The 19,562-nt window shown below is 35.9% G+C and overlaps 2 protein-coding genes across 5 annotated transcripts; one reads left to right on the plus strand and one right to left on the minus strand.

The window, feature by feature from the left end:
- Positions 1-3,483: 3,483 nt before the first annotated feature.
- Positions 3,484-12,603, minus strand: LOC149730737 (islet cell autoantigen 1-like). Of its 3 annotated transcripts, none has more exons than XM_089884007.1 (15): positions 12,577-12,603; positions 12,202-12,320; positions 11,758-11,938; positions 11,430-11,502; positions 11,073-11,196; positions 10,034-10,232; positions 9,448-9,513; positions 8,564-8,722; positions 7,661-7,743; positions 6,810-6,895; positions 6,322-6,423; positions 5,882-6,013; positions 5,165-5,368; positions 4,488-4,703; positions 3,484-4,249 (listed from the first exon to the last, which is right to left on the minus strand). In XM_089884007.1, exons 2-15 carry the CDS (start codon positions 12,216-12,218, stop codon positions 4,125-4,127), a joined length of 1,767 nt encoding a protein of 588 aa, XP_089740133.1. In that variant the 5' UTR covers positions 12,219-12,320; positions 12,577-12,603; the 3' UTR covers positions 3,484-4,124. The 3 variants fall into 3 exon arrangements, with proteins under 3 accessions (XP_089740133.1, XP_089740132.1, XP_089740134.1); XM_089884006.1 differs by having other exon boundaries at positions 7,661-7,761; positions 12,577-12,598; XM_089884008.1 differs by lacking the exon at positions 6,322-6,423 and having other exon boundaries at positions 7,661-7,761; positions 12,577-12,596.
- A 1,191-nt stretch (positions 12,604-13,794) lies between these two features.
- On the plus strand, positions 13,795-19,308 carry LOC149730738 (uncharacterized). Of its 2 annotated transcripts, none has more exons than XM_089883988.1 (10): positions 13,795-14,193; positions 14,536-14,758; positions 15,181-15,313; positions 15,665-15,846; positions 16,011-16,831; positions 17,143-17,347; positions 17,730-17,881; positions 18,375-18,643; positions 18,712-18,776; positions 18,968-19,308. In XM_089883988.1, the coding sequence occupies exons 1-9, from the start codon at positions 13,898-13,900 to the stop codon at positions 18,774-18,776; spliced, it is 2,346 nt and encodes a 781-aa protein (XP_089740114.1). In that variant the 5' UTR covers positions 13,795-13,897; the 3' UTR covers positions 18,968-19,308. The 2 variants fall into 2 exon arrangements, with proteins under 2 accessions (XP_089740114.1, XP_089740113.1); XM_089883987.1 differs by having other exon boundaries at positions 18,712-18,772.
- The last annotated feature ends 254 nt before the right edge of the window (positions 19,309-19,562 follow it).

A 19,562-nucleotide genomic window follows, 5' to 3' on the forward strand; every position in this document is an offset into this window, starting at 1 on the left:
CGTTTTATTTGTCTCTTCGATTAAGGTAGCGAAGATTTAGAAATATTTTGAACAAAAAGGTAGAATATAGAGACAAAAAAACAGTTGGTAAAGCACGCTTACAGTTAAAAACATATTTACATTTAAATGGAGGAAAATAAGCGTGGTCAATGCACCTAGCGGACAAGCGAGTTATTTATTTTAGTTAAGTTAAACTTGGAAAACATATATATAAATATATACAAATAAATTAATAAATAAGAAGATAATAATAAAAAAGAATACAGAAAGAACAGTGAGTAATACAGCTGTGATTCTGATAAGTTTTGAAATTTGTGGATAAAGAACACAAACAAAAGTGATAGATGGAAAAATATTAGGGCTGGCACTATTTAATTAATCCACTCCCTCCCCCCCCCAAAAAAAACAAAACAACACACATATTTGTGCCATCAGCTTACCAAGTGGTAGTTCTATGCACAAAAAAGTTTAGACCCTTATTGAGTTCTATCTCAACAGTTTAACAATTTTTTGAGTCAATATAAAAAAAATAAAAATTTGAAATATTTAACAAAAACCGTGCAACACTTCAATTTAAAAGTATTAGTATACCGTGGTCGGAAGCCCAGTGTTCACAGGAACCAAAACCTGACATGCACCAAAATGTGAGTTAAAACAGGAGATAGATACTGTCACTTTTTACCTTTGAAACAAGGTTTATAGTTTAAATATTAATTTCTTGATTGTGGATAAGGGGGTAATTGTTAGGTCATAGAATTTAAATTAAGGTGTTGCTTGAAAAATGCAAGAAATCTTCTTGACCCGATCATAATTTGGGGCCGATGTATCTCATAGACTGTTGGGAAGTTAATTTGATGCAGAATGGAATGAAGAATTTGGCATCAATTCTTGTTTTTTTAATCATGTGCGGTGTTTTGGGGTTGAGGGATTTTATTATTGTTACATTTCTATCTGGTACATTACTTGGATGGTAAAAAGAGTAAAAGACCATGTTAGTTTATAGTTGGAGTTATGTTTTCTCGTTTAAATGTGTTGCAGGGAATTTGAAGCATAGATATTAGATATCAGTTGTTTGTTTCCATTACACCAAGCGGATATGCAATACCTAATATGACTTAACATCATTGAGTGGTACAGGGTTATGAGAGTTGGTTAATTTAGTAATGGCCTAATTTTGCATACCATGGCTAAGTTAGTTTGTAAATTTTGATTACCTCAGTGCAGGGGCGCAACCAGGGGGGCTGTTTTGCTGTCATGACAGCCCCCTTTTCCGCAGACACGCACGCAGCCAGAAAGTGCTTAGACGCACACACACGCGTTGCATTCAATATTACATTCATTCGCTTGGAATTGAAACAATTTTTCGTTCAATTGTTACGTCACTTGTCCTATTGCAACGTAACTATTAATTATGACGTTTCATAATAAAACAATCTGGAGGAATGTGCCCACTTCCCAACCAACCACGACATCGAAACATCGTGTATGAGCGTCATATTTTTACGCTCTGCGACGGCCTAGGAAATAAAGGAAGACGCATGCGGTAGCATACATTCAACACCTAACAAACGAAGCAATCGTTGTGAATTTATTCTCGTGACAAGTGACGTAATGAAACTCTGGTTCTCTTGCGGTGACAACGAACGACTTTTTTTGGCTTCTGTCCAAGCTCGGCCAGGACGATATGTCGATATATTACGATTTCTGTTGGCTCCAATTTACTGATACCGTCGCTACTTGCTTTTATATTTGCACCAATTAAAATTCACTTAATCGCGGTTTATGTGCATTTAAACCAGTGGTTTCCAACTTTATCTACTCGCGTATACATATTTTTGGTTCATGCAGCGTTCTCGTACCACCCCATTAATTGTAATTTGCCAATTAAACAGGGTAACAGGGTGGAATAAACAACATAAATAGGTTCCATAAGTAGCACTGCTGTATATTTACGATGTTTTCCTCAGCCAAGCAGCATAATTATTACGAAACAGTAGGGATTCAAACGTGGATTCATTGCATCATAATAACGATTGTTTGACCTGGTAATTGATTACGACATAATAGCAATTCACACGTTGATTATCTGCGTCATAATAGCAATTGTCCCCTTGATTATTTAACCTGCATGTGCTTAAAAACAGGTTGGATATTTGCCTTTTCACGAATGAGCATAAGTAAAGATAGGCTTGCAAAATACTTTGTACACGCATAAAGCAACGCCTAAGTTTAAAAAGTTAGGAACACCGGTGTAGGGAATATAGCATGAAATGTCACGCTGTACGTAATTTATGTGGATTAAAATAATGCTTACGACAATCACTAAAAGATCATTTGCGATCGTTTGGTTTGAACTTAATAAGGTACTCGCGTACCACCTGGGAGGCCTTCGCGTACCATAGTTTCGGAACCACTATTTAAACTAATCATCAGAAACCGAAATTATACAAAAACTACAGATCGTATGGGAGGAAATAAAACACGATTGTTTACCAACAATCTCGTTTGTGACGTAACAATCGTAATGGTTTTTCAAAGGTTTCTTCTGATGTAAATAATCGTTACATTATCCACGATGCACATGCGTAAAACTTGCACCAATGTTTCATCAGTTTATACTAATTTAGATACGTCTTTTTAATAATGTAGTGTTTTTAATTTACCGCGTAAAATAGGATATATATTAGTGTGCACAACCATTAAAGGGAGTTTTATCGCGTCAGAGATAAACGTTGACTGGACGTAAATATGACAGCCCCCTTTTGAACGCGCTGGTTGCGCCACTGCCTCAGTGAAATGTAGTTTCCATGAAATTATATCTGTAATTGTTATTCCAAGGAACCGAAAAGAGTTGACTTGTTCTATCTTATTATTACTAATCTTGATTTTTATTGGCATGTTGGGTAGCTTAGTGTTGAGGCAGTTTGTTTGTGCATAGCCAAGTTGGCCTATCACCGTACTAGTTTTACCCGAGATAAAAATGTTGGTGTCATTGGCAAACATTATGGTTTTGCTGTGAAGGAGGCAATTCAGTTAATCATTAATATATATTAAAAATAGTAGGTGACCAAGGCCTTGTGGGACTAGATTGACAAAATTTGGATTCAAAAGCATTATTCCATTGCATTCTACTCTTTGGTTCCGATTCGACAGAAAACTTTGATTTCAGTTTAGTGCAAGGTCTTTTATACCATAATGTGGCACGAGTATATGACTGAATGTAACATATTTTATCCTCACATGCCGCTGTCGTGATTTATTCGTTTCAATTGATATATTCATACCGGGCGGTATAGCACATACGCCACATTGTTACGGAGCATGCGCAGTAGGTTTGACTAACATTATGATGTCTGAGACATTCAAATTCCTGCCATACATTATTATTCTGCCACACCTTTTGCATATTGTTCAGGACACGCAACTTCTTGCTATATCCGACATTCTTGTTTCACTTTGTGGCTGGGGTATAAAATTTCCAAACGGGGGACCACGCATTTTATTACTAGTATACAATCTATTGATGAATGGGGGACACGGAAAACGAGTGGCGGAGAAGCTAAAACAAAAAGTGCTTGGACCGGTTTTTCCAAGTTTTAAAAAATTGCACGGAAGAACAGCAGCTGTATGAGCTGTGTACCAAGCTTTGGAATAAATATGCATCCGGTAAATATATTCGGAACATAAAGATTGCACCATATGTAAACACGTCACTCACAGCGCTGGGACCAAAGTTCCAAAGAAAACGCTTGAAAATAAACGTCACGGTTACAAAAAGCTAAAATGAAAAAAGCTTGGATGTACTGCAGTAGGACATATATATATATATTTAACATTACAACACCAACAGCTTGCCCTGTATCTGGTTGAGTGTTTGTTGATTATCGAGCTGCGAATGATAATAAATAACTGCATTATGGGAAAAAAGAGTGCAAATAGTAATCTGGGCAGCAACAGATATTTGTGTTTTGTGATTTGGCAGAAAATACCAGACAAGGTGCTAAACAAACGATACAGAAACTAATCTACAACCACCGATGTATACACGGAGTACAAATGCCAGTAACTGCAGCGAAAAAGATGTTTTAAAAAGACACACTGAAGAAATAATAAGTTTTAGTTAATCAACAAGAACCCCCAGTTTCTTTTTCTCCTCCAGATTCTTTTTTCTTCCCAAGAGCATCAGGATTCTGCAGCGGGTCGAGCTCAGCAAATAGATTGTACCACGCGGACATGTTACCTTTGTTGTCTATCAATACAATGTTGTTATTTGGTGTCACAAAGTTTGCTAATTATACTCAGTTTAATTTTGGTTGAACTTTTAAATAAAAATAAATAAAAATTGTGGCAGTTAAACCCACAATCTTTTCAACCAAATTACTCCTAATTAGTTATTCTAATGCCTATGTGAAGAGGAGTGTAGAAGTTTCCAACCCTACAACTGGTGCCTATAATTATCACTAATATATTTAGTAATTATTGCCAACCTTTCTTTGACTGAGGTTTAGGAACTTGTTGCACTGATTGGTTGATTTGTTGTGGGTTTCCAAGTGGGGTTGGTGTCCCAAACATTGATTGGTAACTTGGGGGTTGGTGGGCCATCATCTGGGGCCCCATATTTTGCCCAGGAAAACCTCCAGGTCCCATCATGCCCTGCTGCATGTATGGGGCAGGTTGGGACATCATTTGCGGTTGTGAGGGGGCTAGATGGGAAAATTTGGAGTGTAAAGTTATGATGATCATTAGAAATTAGCATTCTATGAAATTCACCTTGCATCACTGTGACACAACGTAATTGCTGTTTGATCTCAACCTACCACAGCAGTTTGCCGCACATGTATGTTTAGGATGCAATATTATACTCAAATAATAAATACGACGTTTTTGAATAACTTAAATATGCTTAAAGCGATTAGTACCATGGCAATATTTTGGCCACAGTGGCAAATAGGCGTGGCAATTACCTGATTTTGTGGTGAATTTGATGAGTCACAACAATACATTTCAGTAAAAGTTTCTATTTAAATCAGTGGTTGCCAAATTGTGTCTAATTAGTTAACATTTTTTAAATTCAGACAGGGTGGTAATATTATTTTTAGCAAACACAGAAGTTTTTTCAATTATCCAAATTTTAAAAAACATAAAAAATCTAGTTTTAACTGACCTGTCATCATGAGGTCCATGAGTTGTGAGGGTAAATAGCCCCCTCCGGTGTTGGAAGGTTGAACAGGTTGTTCAGGTTTATTCTCCATAAGTAAAATGTCATCTTTGGTTGATGTTTCAACTTGTGTGATGGGTGTTTGTGGGGATTGATGGCTCGTGAATTCACCAAACACTGAATGCCATTGTTCCTCTAATTCACCACCATCTTTATAATAACAATCATCTTTGTTTGAATAGGCTTATTTTTCTACCATTGCAATGTTACCATCTTTATATATAGGTAAGTAAGTTTATTATTTACTTTTATTGCAATATTTTTTTTCCCATAATCTGAAATATTTTATGGCTGTGGAGTAATACAGTACTGTGTTATAGTTGGAAGAGACACCTTTAGCTCATAATATTCAAGTATTCTGATTGTGTTTTAAACAATTAACAGTGGTGTATGGGAGTCATGAGTAAACGATTTTAAATTTTTCGAAATATTTTTGGTTTACTTCTGAAGGGGGTCAGAAAATAGATTGAAAAGGTGTACCATAATTTGTTATTTTTTAGGATATTTTGTAGTAAAAATTGGAAGAAAATAAGTAAAAATAGTAAAAAACTATTGAGTATTTTTAAATTTTTTATCCAAAAATGGTAATAACAATTAAAACTTTCTACAAAAACAGTATTTCAACTTTCGGAAAAACCAAAACTAATTTTCAAAACATCTTACTTGTATTCTCTTCATCCCCAAGAATATCATTCCAAAGATCGAGATCTTCTTTGGTTGGTTTCTGAAAATCTGTGTCGTTCATCTCCCCAAGCAACAGGTTATCTGTGTCTTCCTCATTCTTCGTGCCTTGGTCTGTGGAAAAATACGGTAGGGTTAAAATTTGGGGGGAATTTGATAAAATTTAAATAAACTTGAGAGTTTTTGTTTTAAATTTTAAAACAATTGTTTGACCCTGGGGCAAAAGAAAAGCGACAAAACAAAGAATTTCCACCTGAGTACTTGACAAATTTAAATAACCGCTTTGTAGTAATTAAACTAGAAATATTGCCTGTACAAAGAAAAACGTTCTTAAACACAAAACATGAAACAAAACTGCCAAAAATAATAAAATTAAAAACTGAAACGATTGAAATAAAGGTGTGGGTGCAGTGTGGTCTCACCCAGGTCACCCAGTAACGATTTCCGGGGTGAAAACTCCCCTTGAATCATTTTATCGAGGTACACGTCCTCAAGGTTACCCTCGTAAAAGTTTAGAAGTGAGTCTGAAGCATGGCAAATATACAACAATTGTGTTTGGGTAATGTTTTCAAAACTTATCTTTAGGATTTGTAGAAAACAAATCATTCAAACACATAATTATTTAAGCATCATATGAGAAAAGAATTGCAAAAAAATCAGATTGTTTTAAAATAATGGGTGGAGGGCATGGATTATTATTCAATAAAAGTCTCTCTATGCCATTCAGGAAAAAATGTATATATAGGCCTATATATTTTATTATACAATTGGTTAGACTTAATTTTTGTCTGTTACGTTTTCGTAGCACCAGCATTAATTTGCATAGACACTGACCACACACAACATAACCCTTGTGCTTGTAGAATAGAGTCACAGAATATGTTTTAAATTTCCGTGTATAAAACCTCACCTTTATCGTGATTTGTAATATCAATATCTGCCACTTCTTGCTCTAAAGATTCTCCCAATTTCTCTGGATCATCCAAACTAATCAACCTAGAAATGTAAACAAGATTAAATTAAGTGCATGTTATTAAGGGTACATGGGGTGACATTACAAAATTAACTTCTGTTTTGACAATGTAAGCACAACATATGTTAAATTTCCATGATTGCAAAAATACAGTTTTATAATGTTCTGCAGCTTCTGCTATTGTTGCTACCATGCATAACATAATATGATTAAGTAACTCTTCTCGTAGAAACACAGAAATTTTTTTATACCAACATTTTATCTGCCAACAAGCTATTTCCCTTTATATTACAGTTTTACTTTAAATTTGTACAAAAAAAGTTATTCTTATATTACACAAAACTTTATTGAACTGGCTACAGTAATCACTAACTAACTTGCTAACTTGCACTAAAACAAAACACAATGTTTATGTTAATCTGTTGGTCTTTAACTGTGTTATAAATGGCTGTTGAAATGAAACAATACACTGACTGCTTATTCCTGTTCAACACTAACCACCAGTTTCCTGTATGTTACGACTATACAAATATACTTGTTGAACAAGTAGTACTGCCACAATTAGTAGAATCATAATTCATATGTATGATTAGTTTTAATCTATTATTGAATATTATATGTGTCCCCTATCGTTTATTATTAATTAACCAAACTTTAAATGCAAACAACTTACTGGTATACTCAATTTTATTTGTTTTACTAACCATTAAAACAAAACAATAGGTTTTACATACCACGAAAATAAGGTAAAACAGTTAAAGTATTTTCGAACATAAGTTTTCACTTACTGGTGATCACCATTCTCCTCTTCCTCCTCTTGGTTTTGTTTCTTTCCTTTCTCCTCTTCATCCTCTCCCTTCTCCTCTAAATCCTGAATAGGATTGAGTCCCTTGTGTGGTTAAGTAGATGTGGTAGAATGAAATCAAACACCCAATACAGGGAACCAAGACAGGAAGAAGAAGGACATGCAGAGAAAAGAAATTTAATTAAAAAAGTTTCAACTAACCAGAAAAGATTTTTGCTTAAAAGTCGAAAGGCTAATGAGTTTATTTTATGTTTTGCTGTAAAAGAATCTAAACCCAAAATAAACAATAAAATTGTCTTGGTAAGTAGTAAAGTATTAATGTTATATCAGTGACAAAGATTTACTATGGGCTGTATGCACTATGCTTTGATATCTACTAAACAAACTTAAAAACATAACATACATAAACACCAGATGGCAAATAAATAAAGGTTGTTACAGAGCATAACCTACAAGCGATATGCATATTGTTAGTTGCTATCAATCAAAGTAAATATAAAATAACACCCAAGTAAGAATATGCGCACATGATAAATGCTACAAATATTAAGAGTTCTATTCTACGTGGATGAGATCACAGCATAGCACGCATAGGACCTAAGATTTAGGCTAGAATTGAATCAGTTGATCACACATTAAGAGTTACTACTGATCCAATCGACTAAGTTTCAGGGGCGAGAAATACTATGTTTGGGTTGTACACTACATTTTGTTAAAATCTTTGGTTAAAATTGATGCAAATGAAGCCAAGAGCACTAAAATAATATCTACTTTTTTTCTACAAAATGTTATTTAAAGTTAACATACTGAATGCATGCAAACAGAAGTTGCAGCAACTAAAACTATCTTATATAATTTGTAGCAAAATATCAACAGCCTTATATACCTTGAGTAGTTTAAACTCATAATGTTGATAATCCTTAATATTTTCCTGCACAGCAGACAGAGTTCTTGCTGTTTTCTCCCAAAACTTGAGTATCTCGTTTTGGTAAGGCACGAGAGTGTTTGAGAAAAGATTGCTACGAGAAGCGCACAGAAGGTCAACCTAATAAAGTAAGATGTTTAACTTTAAAATGCAGTTCAAATCACATCAATGGCCATATGCATATAGGCGCCAAACCTGGGGTGGCAGGATAAGTAGGCCAACCCTGGAATTCTCTAGATTGCATTATCAGTAACATTCGAACCAGATTTGTTTATAAAATTGTCTAACTATGCCTGCCTTCCCTGCGCTTTTAAAATTGCCACTGATAGATGCATAATTACATTGAGATTGACAGTTTTACAGTAAGAAATAAATCTTGCCCTATAGTGTTAAGATCTCAGATGTAATATAGTGATCCAATATATAACAGATGTGCATGATTGCTGATTAGATTAGGATTTTAAAGAAAATCTATGTGGCCTTAAATAAATACAGAACCAGGTTTGTAAATCCTATGAAGCAATTTAAATGTAAAATATTGAGTTTGATAGGTGTCTATCTTACTACATTGAGTATTTTATTGTCAAAATGTATGAACATTTTAAACTTGTGCAAAATAAAAAAGCATTTAACACTTCACAAAAAGTTTGGATTATGTTTATAAAGAAAAACATAGTTGTCATGTACTGTCCATACTGTCATAACAGTTTATATTATACCAAGTTACCAACATATGTTTCTATGGACCTAACACAGAGTGTCTGATTGGTTTAATTAATTATTCAGGAAGTAATGCAATGCATGCCAGTAGATATAGACATCTTATATTCCTCATGTAAGCTCACCTTTTGGCATACAGCCCATTTCAGGCGATCAAATTTTTCTTTGTTTAAACGAACTTCCGTTTGTACCTATGGGAATATTTTAATTTTAGCCGTAATAAAGGAACAAAACTATATAAATATATAATATACATGTAAGTCTCAATACAAAATACAGTGGCAACCATGGAAATGTTACAAGATAAGTTATTCAAATCTATCATTTACATATTCAAGTTGCTTTGTTTGGCTTGGTTAAAATGTTAATTTTCTTACAAATAAAAAACTTAATTGGTTAATTTTAGGTAGATGAGATAGGCAGTTAAAGAAGCGATATTAATCTAATCAATACAAATATGGTTACTACAAGAATAACATTGAATGAAGGTTTCCTACACAGTGCCAATATGAACGCTTGTTTTGTAAAAGAATATATCACTATATGCCTAAAGGACTAACAGTGTTTCTCTTGTTTATTTTAAATATGCATAAAGATAGAAAGCATAATCATACACCATACACACTGTTACTGCACATCATACATGATTATACATTCTGCATGTTAAAATATACAATGTAGTGTACAGTAAACTGTGTACTACTCGCTTACTTTTCTAAATTTTTCCAATTTCTTGTATTGTTCGGGATCAAGGTTGGATGAGATATCTTGCATCCATCTAAGTGATGCGCGGTAATGTGTCCTCGCTTCCTCCATGTGATTCACCGACAAAACACAATCACCGATCGCTCGATATCGAAAAGTTTCAATATCGTGATGCAGGCGACCCAGTGGGCTACGAAGGTTTAGTCTGAAAAGTGGTGAGTTCAATGATAAAGTGATCAGCAAAGTAAACATAATATTGTATATATATTGTACAATATTCAATATATTAGTATATATATATACTGATTTTCCTTTTAATACATTTTACTGTTATTATTATTTTTTTTTTGTATTACATAATAATATATATATTATGTACTGTTTTAATTTTTTGGAGGTATCCAAAAGATCTTATTCCTTTAATCCTATTATCACTTTTTGTCTGTTTTAGGCAATTTATAAAGTAAAACATATATATATTATTTAATTTAAAATAAAAGGGCCTTTTTGTGTAAGTTATGCCACAGTAGTATATTAGAGCACAAATACATAATTCATTGTACACACTACCACTAACACACAAATTAAAATAAATAATGCCATTCACTTCCTGCCATTGTGTGCTATGAGTGGATTGTAGTTAGATGGCCAGAGATCACTACAAGCACACAATTACAACAGTATACCTCACGAACCACCACAATACTTCATATTATATACAGGGTATTTATAGTGATAAAAATGTAGTGTCATTTATTAAATTCCAACAGATGATATTTTTCAACAGCACTTTTGCAAAAAAGTATTTTTTACCAAAAAAAATCTTCTTATTTTTTCAACTTTAACTAACTTTAGACACACTTAAGTGTTTACTACAAAGTTGTATACTATTATTTGTTTAAAAATTATACTGATTTGTGGACAGAGTAAGCAAGATTACAATCTAACAATTAGACGTGTAGTAACTCCAACATAACAAAACAAGTACAACAGACTCAGATCACGATGTGAATTATACTAGCACGATTACATGACTACCATGTACCTCTGTTGGGCTGTGAAACACTGAGCTTTGCCAGCAGCTGCCATCATCTTTCCCGCTGCTGTTTTATCCAAACTACCTTGGTCTTTAAGGAATCTACCCATGGCATTTTCATCTCTTGATAACACTGAAGAAAAAGTTTTATTAATGAGATGGTAGAAACATTAGCTCATTTTTATTTCATTCGCCCAGGGTGCTACAACCCATTTGTGACTACTGGTTTCTACTAATGGTCATAGGTTTCTAGTTTAATCCATACATGGGCATCTTTAAACTGTGAATGAAGGCCATTCAGTAATAACTTCAATACAGCCTGCTATGTCTTAAAGTTTAACATATTAGTATAATTAAGATACTTACCACAAATGCAATTTTGATATTTTTCAGTTGCTTTAATAAGGTCGGCACATGTCTTTTGAACCGACAGAAACAGCTGAAAACGATTGAGAATTTTTAACTTTTAAGAATGAAAAACTTTCTACCTTAAACCTTGTGCATTTTTCTTATTAGTTGGCTGATATAAACCATGTACAAACTTAAGGGTAGCCTATTTAAAATATATATATATACAGTGGGGCAGCCAGAAGGGGGTTCGGGGGTCGTGAACCCCTTCTGGCTGCCCCACTGTCGGGGGTATATATATATATATATAGGATGTTATAGTCCGTGTGATAGTATATTTAATTACATCAAGTTTTGCATCTAATTCAGCATCACTGGCAACAATATGAAGATCCTCAGCCTTGCCCAACTTCTTTCTCAAAACTTGTTTAGCATTCCAGAAATCTCTCTGTAGTTTGTTGACAGTGGAAAGATTGGCTTCAAAAACGTTCCGATCATAGGACTGACCAGAATAACCAGAGGAATCACTAAAGAAAGAGATTTTGCATTTTGGACATTTATTATAGCCTATTCAGTGAACGCCATTTTTTAAAATCTTTAATGAGATATTTTACTGGTTTATATATTTTATGGTCAAAAACAAACAATGGCATGGTATTTTCAAATGGTAATTTAAGAAATCGCCAAACAACTTACATAAAATATAAAATACAAAAACACATCAGAGAGGTTTAGGATTTATAAATAAGGAAAAATGTTGTTTTTATTTATGGTGGAACAACAAACTTACTATTTAGACATTGACATTTTCACTTCAAATGCATGAAAGAGATTAAAACTACTTGATCCAACGCCAGCAATTACAAGAGTTGTATAACTTGCTCAGAATGCTCGCTATAAAGAAACTATCTGTGAAAAGAGTTCAATTAAACTATTTTTCTAAGATAAAAAATCGATTCCCCCTAAAATAATAATAAATCAACATATATTATAACGATAAAGGCGCGGACGCCTAAAATTGCATTACTGATAGTGAATTATCTAACATTTCGTCAATTAGAAGCACACTCTTTTAGACGTGTACACATTACACAATATTAACAATGCATGGAGCGCACTTCATACTAAATAATTTCATTATCAAAATATACAAAGAATATTATACCCAAGCGCAATAAGAAATATTGGAGAATTGAAAATTCATGAATATATATTTCGCTTTTCACGAAAACAAAATAAATACGTAATGTTCATTTTTCTTCAGACTTTAATAGATATCCGTATCGCCTATCGGATTCGGGGTGCGCACACGACAATTCGTAAATGCGGCCAAAGAATACTGTAGTAAACATGCAACAACGGAGTGTGCGGTATCAAAAACAAATAGGACCACAAACAAGATCATTCCCTTTTATGTTACAGGTAAATACCTGTAGTACTGTAGTGGATTGTTAAACAAGAGCCTGAAATTCCAATAGTTTTTAAACCAACTTGTGTTGCTTTCGCCAAGCGTGTGTGAATTCAAACAATTTATTGATTTACTATAGTTTTTGTTTCGTAAGATAAAAATGTGTTTTGTATGATGAGTTATATTATGACCCGTTCCACCGCTCAAACTCAGGCCTCCTTTGTTTAAAGTGAAACCAGACTGTCGGACGGTGTGCTGGACCAAAAGCTCTTTCGTGTTTAATAAAAAGATTACGTTCCTAAATCGTAACTCAACCCTGTCTCTTCGGCATCCGTGTACCACGCTTAACGTGTACAAGAGAGGGGTGAGACAAAAGCGGGTGGTGTATCTTTACAAGGGACAAACAAAGAAAGTAACCCGACCCCACTTTAACCGTCGCTGAAACTGTGCCCCCAACAATCGGGAGTTTGGTATGTGTCCTATAACAAAGTCGAAAGCTGTGTTTTTCTGACTAGTCGTCCGACCTTGCGGCTTTTTATTGCTTTGACTTGTTAGGGAAAGGTCGTAGATTACGGGAGATTATGAAATGATGGTTGGTAGCGTCACTGTTATGGAAACAAGATTGAAATCAGCCCCGCAATAGACTCGAAGGTCTTGTTCAGGGCTCAATTAAACTGATAATTAATTGTGCATAGCATGCTAGAACAAAAGCCAGGGAACTTTACACAGAAAGGAATAATTAAAGACGAATGGTTTAGGTCAGATATGCAGTTTTAATATATAGAAATAAAGATGAGAAACAGTGAAAACGCAAGTTTTGTTTGGTGATGAACTCTAATCAACCAAGAAGGGACATATGTATGTCGGAAATATTTTTTAAACTATATTCTATTCTATAAGAATGAGGTCCGACGACGAATGGCGCATTGTCACTCATAGTCGATGATGGCTTATGCCACCATGCACACATCAGATAAACTGTTTTACAAAATTCTCGTTTCCCAGAGCTTGGAACAATTAGGAATGGCTGTGACCTAATTTCTACCGCTGTTTTTAAGTAGAAATTCAAACAAAAATAATGGAATGTAAATGTCTCTTTCTCGACGGGAAAGATGTTAGCATTACCGTCAAGAAAGACGCTACGGGTGCAGATCTACTCGCAAGTGTTTGCAGATACCTTGCTATCGGTAACAAACAGCCTTTTGGCTTGGTACATCGGGGAGGAGCTCACCCACCCACTTATAACTGGTGGGTTCGACTTGATAAAGAATTGAGGAAACAAATTTCAGGGAAGTGCAAAATATGGGCGTTCGCATTGGTGCTCAAGTTCTACCCTTTGCCCCCGAAAATGAATGTAAACGAAGATATTGTAAGGTAGGACACGGCTTTTATAGTGTAGAAGTGTGTCTAAGTGTTGTGGTGTATGAAATAGGGCACCTGTGGTTCTCAGCTACCGACTAAACTATAGTCGCCGCTTAAAGCGCCGACTAAAATTTGTTCCAACTTCCGTAATAAGTAATGCACAGAAAGTTAGTCGCCCGACTGAGACAGAAAAAAAACGCGGTAACCAATAGTAACCGCGACCGACAAAGTTTAGTCGGTAATTGAGAATATCATCACCATATTATAATAACTTTCGTTGCACGGCCACGCGCTGATAAATACGTAATCAAGCATGTATTCAAAATATCTGCGTAAAATTACTGTCTATTTCAGGTTTCATTCCGTTCTTCAAGTACGACAGGACTTGCTTACCGGAAAACTAAAATGTCCAACCCACACGCTGTCGTTGCTTGCCTCGTACTGGCTTCAGTCTGAGTATGGCGAATGGACAAGCGACCAAGTGGACAGGCAACTAGCGGAAGAGTTCCGTTACGTCAGGCGAGGGAAATATAACTCGTCGCAAAACAACGAGAGTGATGTAGACTTCGAGCAACAGGTAAAACCTTATGCAGTTAAATTGCACTAATATAAGCATATAAAACAGCAGTTTGTACATAGTAGGGTGGGCAAAGATGGGAAACCTTTTTTTTATTTTCTCGACCCATTTGGTAGTAAACAAGGGACATTCAAAGAATTAACAAAACGTACCCTCATGACTCCCATAGACCGTTGTTTATTGTTTAAAACATGATCAGAGTATTTAATATTATTTGCTAAAGGTGTCCCCGTCTCCCCTCACCCTACCATATACAATAAACACGTTTTGTAGCCTACATTTATTTTAAAAGACAAAATTCTAACACTAGAGGTATACAGCACCAAATCATCAGTCATTAACTCGCGTTATAAAAACGAGAACATCACGGCTTCTAAACAACGACGTTTATCTTCAAATTTTTTTACTCTTCAATTTTGTAGATGGTAGAACTACACCGCTGTCTTGGTAGCATGACGCCTGCAATTGCTGACAAACATTTCCTTCGACTTGCTGCGTCTCTTGCAACTTATGGAGTTCATTTCTATCCTGCCTTTGAACTGGTAACTACACACGGTATGTGGTATGTTACATAACTTAAATAACGTCAAATATATATACAGCAAAAATGCGTCTCTTTAAAGCGCCTTAGAACTACCAAAATTGTGGGCGTATGTATTCTTGAACAAGAAACTTAACGGAAACTTTTCTAACCAAGTCGTTCCTTGTGGGTTGTTAAAACTGTAAATTTAAAATACATTCAAAACCATTGCCCTCAAAGTTATACTCGTATAGCAACTCGTAAGAGTCCATAAAATGTATGAAACAACAGCTCTTTGCTATATAGCGACTTACATTGAGAAAACAAGTTACATTTTTTACAAAGTAACCAGTTTTATATTTCAATTATACTTAAACTTTGTTCAGGTCGATCCCGTTTCGGAGGAAGCGGGAGTCGCATCCAGGAGTGCGGGGATGCTCTCCTGCTTGGCATCGGACCTAAGGGTGTGATGATGATAAAAGAGAGAAGGAGCAGAAAACAAATTGCATGGAGTGAGATCGGAGCAGTTTTATTCAAACATAACAAAGTTATTATTAGACTACAGAAGGTAACGTTGTTATACAGGAAGAGAAAGTAAAGCGCAATGTAAAATTGTTCATACCTTAGGCTGTTACTTTAATTTTTAACGTTAACGTTCTGCTACAGATATATTCTTGGTGAACAAATAAAGAGCCCATCTTGTTTAACATTATGTTTGTCTTTCACTTTCAGCCTGACAAAAACGGCCGGAAAGAAATCCCTTTAGCAATGGAGTCAACTAAACAAGCAAAGGTGGTTTGGAAGATAGCGATAGACATGCACGTCAACTTTCGCTTCCAGCAAAACTCGCCAGCCGCTGTTAAAATTGAAAGAGACTGCTGCTGTATAGGAGTTAAAAAAGTGAAAATTATCCCAAAGGCGCGCGTTGGAAAGGCAAGGGTATCTAGGAAGCCGGCTATTTCTATTATATCGGAGGTGCCTGTCACTAAAAGCAACAAGTCCTCCCCAGCTTTGTCGAAAAAGATTTTCGACTCAAATTCGGCAACCAAACCGAAACAACACCCTTCCCCCTCAGCAAGATCAAGAGCGAGCAACCGAAAATCCGATTCACCACGCACAAACACGTCCAGAGGTTCTTCACCCGTCACCAGTCGCTCGAAGTCACAATCTCCGTCTCCAACACGCAAAACTTCGCCCAAGTATTTAGATGAAGATTCTGCGGCTTCTTCCACGCTTAGATACGACGACAAAGTGGCAAGCGCCGTTCCGAAAAGGATGAAAGCAGTTTATAAAATTCCATTGGAAAACGTAACCTGTGATGATGGAATGTCTGGTGTTTCGGATAACACAGATGTATTGTGTAGTCAGGGGATAATTGAGAACGCCTTCTCCTACGCCGAGAGTGACGGGATGAACTCCATTCACTCCTGGTTGGAGCTATGCTCACCTAAAGCTCAGAGGAGAGGACGGGAGAAAACGAGAAGGAGTGAGAGAACGGGAAGAGAGAAAACAAGGAGCGCTCCGGCAAGCCAGATATCTCGTTCGAGAGAAAGGTAAAATATCCGAAAAACAATGTTAATATTTTTATGTTTTAACCCTGAAATTTATATAAAACTTAGCTATAAATCCATTTGTTAAAAAAAAACTCCGGGTGCGAATAGTGCACATAGTGGTAGCCTGTGTATAAAGCATGTATCCGGAAAATCCTGAAAGCTATGACAATTGCGGCAAAAGAAAACCACGGTATATGGTTCTCATAGATTCGGTGCCAGAGTGAAACGTTTATACTCTCCACGGCACAGATAACATGCAGAAAGACGCGTTGGGGCAATTCAACGATTTAAACGTAGCAATTATTTCATAGGTCTCCTGTCAACGAACTTGACGTGGACGACATACACGACTATAGACCCCTGATCCCTTCCAAACGTCCGATTGTTATTCGTGCTAACGAACTGCGTGATCTAAGCCCACCCCATACTGTACATTACGATGATGAACCGGTACGCCGAAGACCAGATAGGTACAGAAGTGCAGAGAACGTTTCAAGAAAGGCATACCCAAGAAAGGTATACACAATATGATACGAACAACTGAATAAATTTAATTATCGTCGCGTGGTGAAGCAAGGTCAAACGTTAATTATGACGCGAGTGTTTTATTTCACACAGCATCACCCGCATATGGGTTTATGAGTGTGTTACTTCTGACTTATTGCGTTTGGGATTTCTTGTTATGTGTGGTTAAAAATTCTGACGTTGCACATTGGTGACGTAAAGTTTCTTGCACAAAAGCACATGTACCAGAATGGTAGCACACTTCAAGTTGAAGTAAATATTCCAATAGTGGCAACCAGTCATATAGCCTAAACGCTGTTAGAGTTTTGTATCAATATTGTTTTCATATGTTGTATCTCTTTTTATAAAAAGATAATTCATTTTATTTGAAAAGGTTCCGTTGACCGACCGTTACTCATCCCAAAAGAAACTGGCCGATATTTACAGACAAGAATACTTAAGTAACCTCCGTGACACACGGGAGAGAAGATCAAAGAGTATGTATTCACTTCCGCAACGAAGGGCGGAATCTAAGGACAGAGATGTGTAAGTTTTGGTTTGGAGAAAATATAAGGCAGCTGCATATAAGCCCATGAACAACGTATAATGTTTATAGCACGAAAAAATGGTTTAATCCTGGTAGTAGGCGGATAATTTAAGATTTTTACCTCTTGGAAACGGTTTACTGGCTAAAGTTGCCCATAAACGTAAATCTCTATGACCCGCGTGGTGCGTCTGTCATATTTACAAATTAAACTCTGTAAATCACACAATGTATATTAAGGTGGGGGAAGATGACACACCTTTTCATTCTATTTTCTCGTCACATTTGGTAGCAAACAAAGAAAAATCAAATAATCATAAAACTGTATCCTCCCGACTCCCAAATACCGTTGTTAATTGTTTAAAACACGATTAGGGTATTTGGATATTATGTTCTAAAGGTGTCCCATCTTCCCCCACAGTACTATTAAAAAAACATAAAAAATATAGGCCAACCCTATACGAAATGTGTTCACATGTGACTTGATATATTCAGGTACGGACCGATCGATTACTATCGTGGGATTTCTCCTTCTTCTATCAGCGCAGTTGCATCCTCTGGTAGTCAAAGATCTTGCGACTCCTATCTCGGAGCCTCCAACATGGAGGAAAGGGATTTGTTCGGAAGAGAATATCTTCCTGTTGAGTCCTCTTTCACCAAAAGAGTCCTGAGCGAATCGAGATTGGCACGACAGAGACATTTTTCCGGAAATCTAAACGAGCCAGGAGTAGAAGCGATAAGTAGAATTCAAACACCCGTTGCGAGTAAGTGTTTATACGTCATATAAGAGTATTTATAGATAGCTAATGATGATCCAACGATTTATATACAGGATCTCGGAGAAAGAATGTTACAAGTTGGGCATATGGTGACGAAAGCCGCACTGGACAAGTGTAAGTGAGTCAGCACATTCACTTAAACTATTGGTTTGACGTTTGACCCCATCGAAGGTCATTCATCCTACGTAGGCTACAATGCCTTTGAACCACGTAGCCTATAGAGTCTAGAAATGTTATAACACGTGTACACAGCCTGTAGGATTTGTATTTCCTCGCAAAACGATTTTAATTCGTATAATATGTTTTTAGAGGTTCATCCAGGTCAATGTATGACGTTCGACAACGACAGCAAGAAAAAGAAGACACGATACCACGAATACCAAGATTCGTTCCTAGTGTCCGTTAAAATATTTATCGATTTGTCTCCTTGGACGCTTAAATGTTCAGAAAATGACGCTTGTTTTGCATTTGTGCACTCTTAGATTACATGTGTAGAAGCACATCTTGCTTGACTGCCCGGTCGATAAATGTCAGTGGCAGCGTATACTTATACACGCATTGATGTTTCGAATGTTTCAGTAGCGGATTTTATTCTTGTTTGTACTATGTTCTTGTGATTGCATTCGGGTGAATTAAAACAGCACCTTTCGTTTGTTGTTTTCCCATTTATTAAGTGGTATAAGAATTATATAACTATAACGGTATCGACATATTCTTAGCTAAAACGTTGGCACAGCTCTTGCGAAAACGACTGCCTACATATAACCTATAGTCTACTAAACACACATATATCTGTACGGCAGTTAAATCCTAGGAGTTTAAACATGTTTCAAATAGACACATTCTGAAGTTAAACAGCCACGCTTTTTAGATGTTCTTCTATAATTTCTATCTATAGTGTGTT

The sequence above is a fragment of the Ciona robusta genome, chromosome 9, assembly GCF_009617815.1.
Source record: "Ciona robusta chromosome 9, ASM961781v2".
NCBI classification, from domain to species: domain Eukaryota; kingdom Metazoa; phylum Chordata; class Ascidiacea; order Phlebobranchia; family Cionidae; genus Ciona; species Ciona robusta.

Coding starts and splice junctions, on each gene's coding strand:
- LOC149730737 (XM_089884006.1), bottom strand. Junction 11,197..11,429: donor ATATCAAAATTGCATTTGTG/GTAAGTATCTTA, acceptor CTTTTTCTTCAG/TGTTATCAAGAGATGAAAAT. Junction 6,014..6,321: donor ATCGTTACTGGGTGACCTGG/GTGAGACCACAC, acceptor ATTTTTCCACAG/ACCAAGGCACGAAGAATGAG.
- LOC149730738 (XM_089883987.1), top strand. CDS start 13,898: ATGGAATGTAAATGTCTCTTTCTCGACGGGAAAGATGTTAGCATTACC. Junction 17,882..18,374: donor GAATCTAAGGACAGAGATGT/GTAAGTTTTGGT, acceptor TGATATATTCAG/GTACGGACCGATCGATTACT. Junction 18,644..18,711: donor AATTCAAACACCCGTTGCGA/GTAAGTGTTTAT, acceptor ATTTATATACAG/GATCTCGGAGAAAGAATGTT.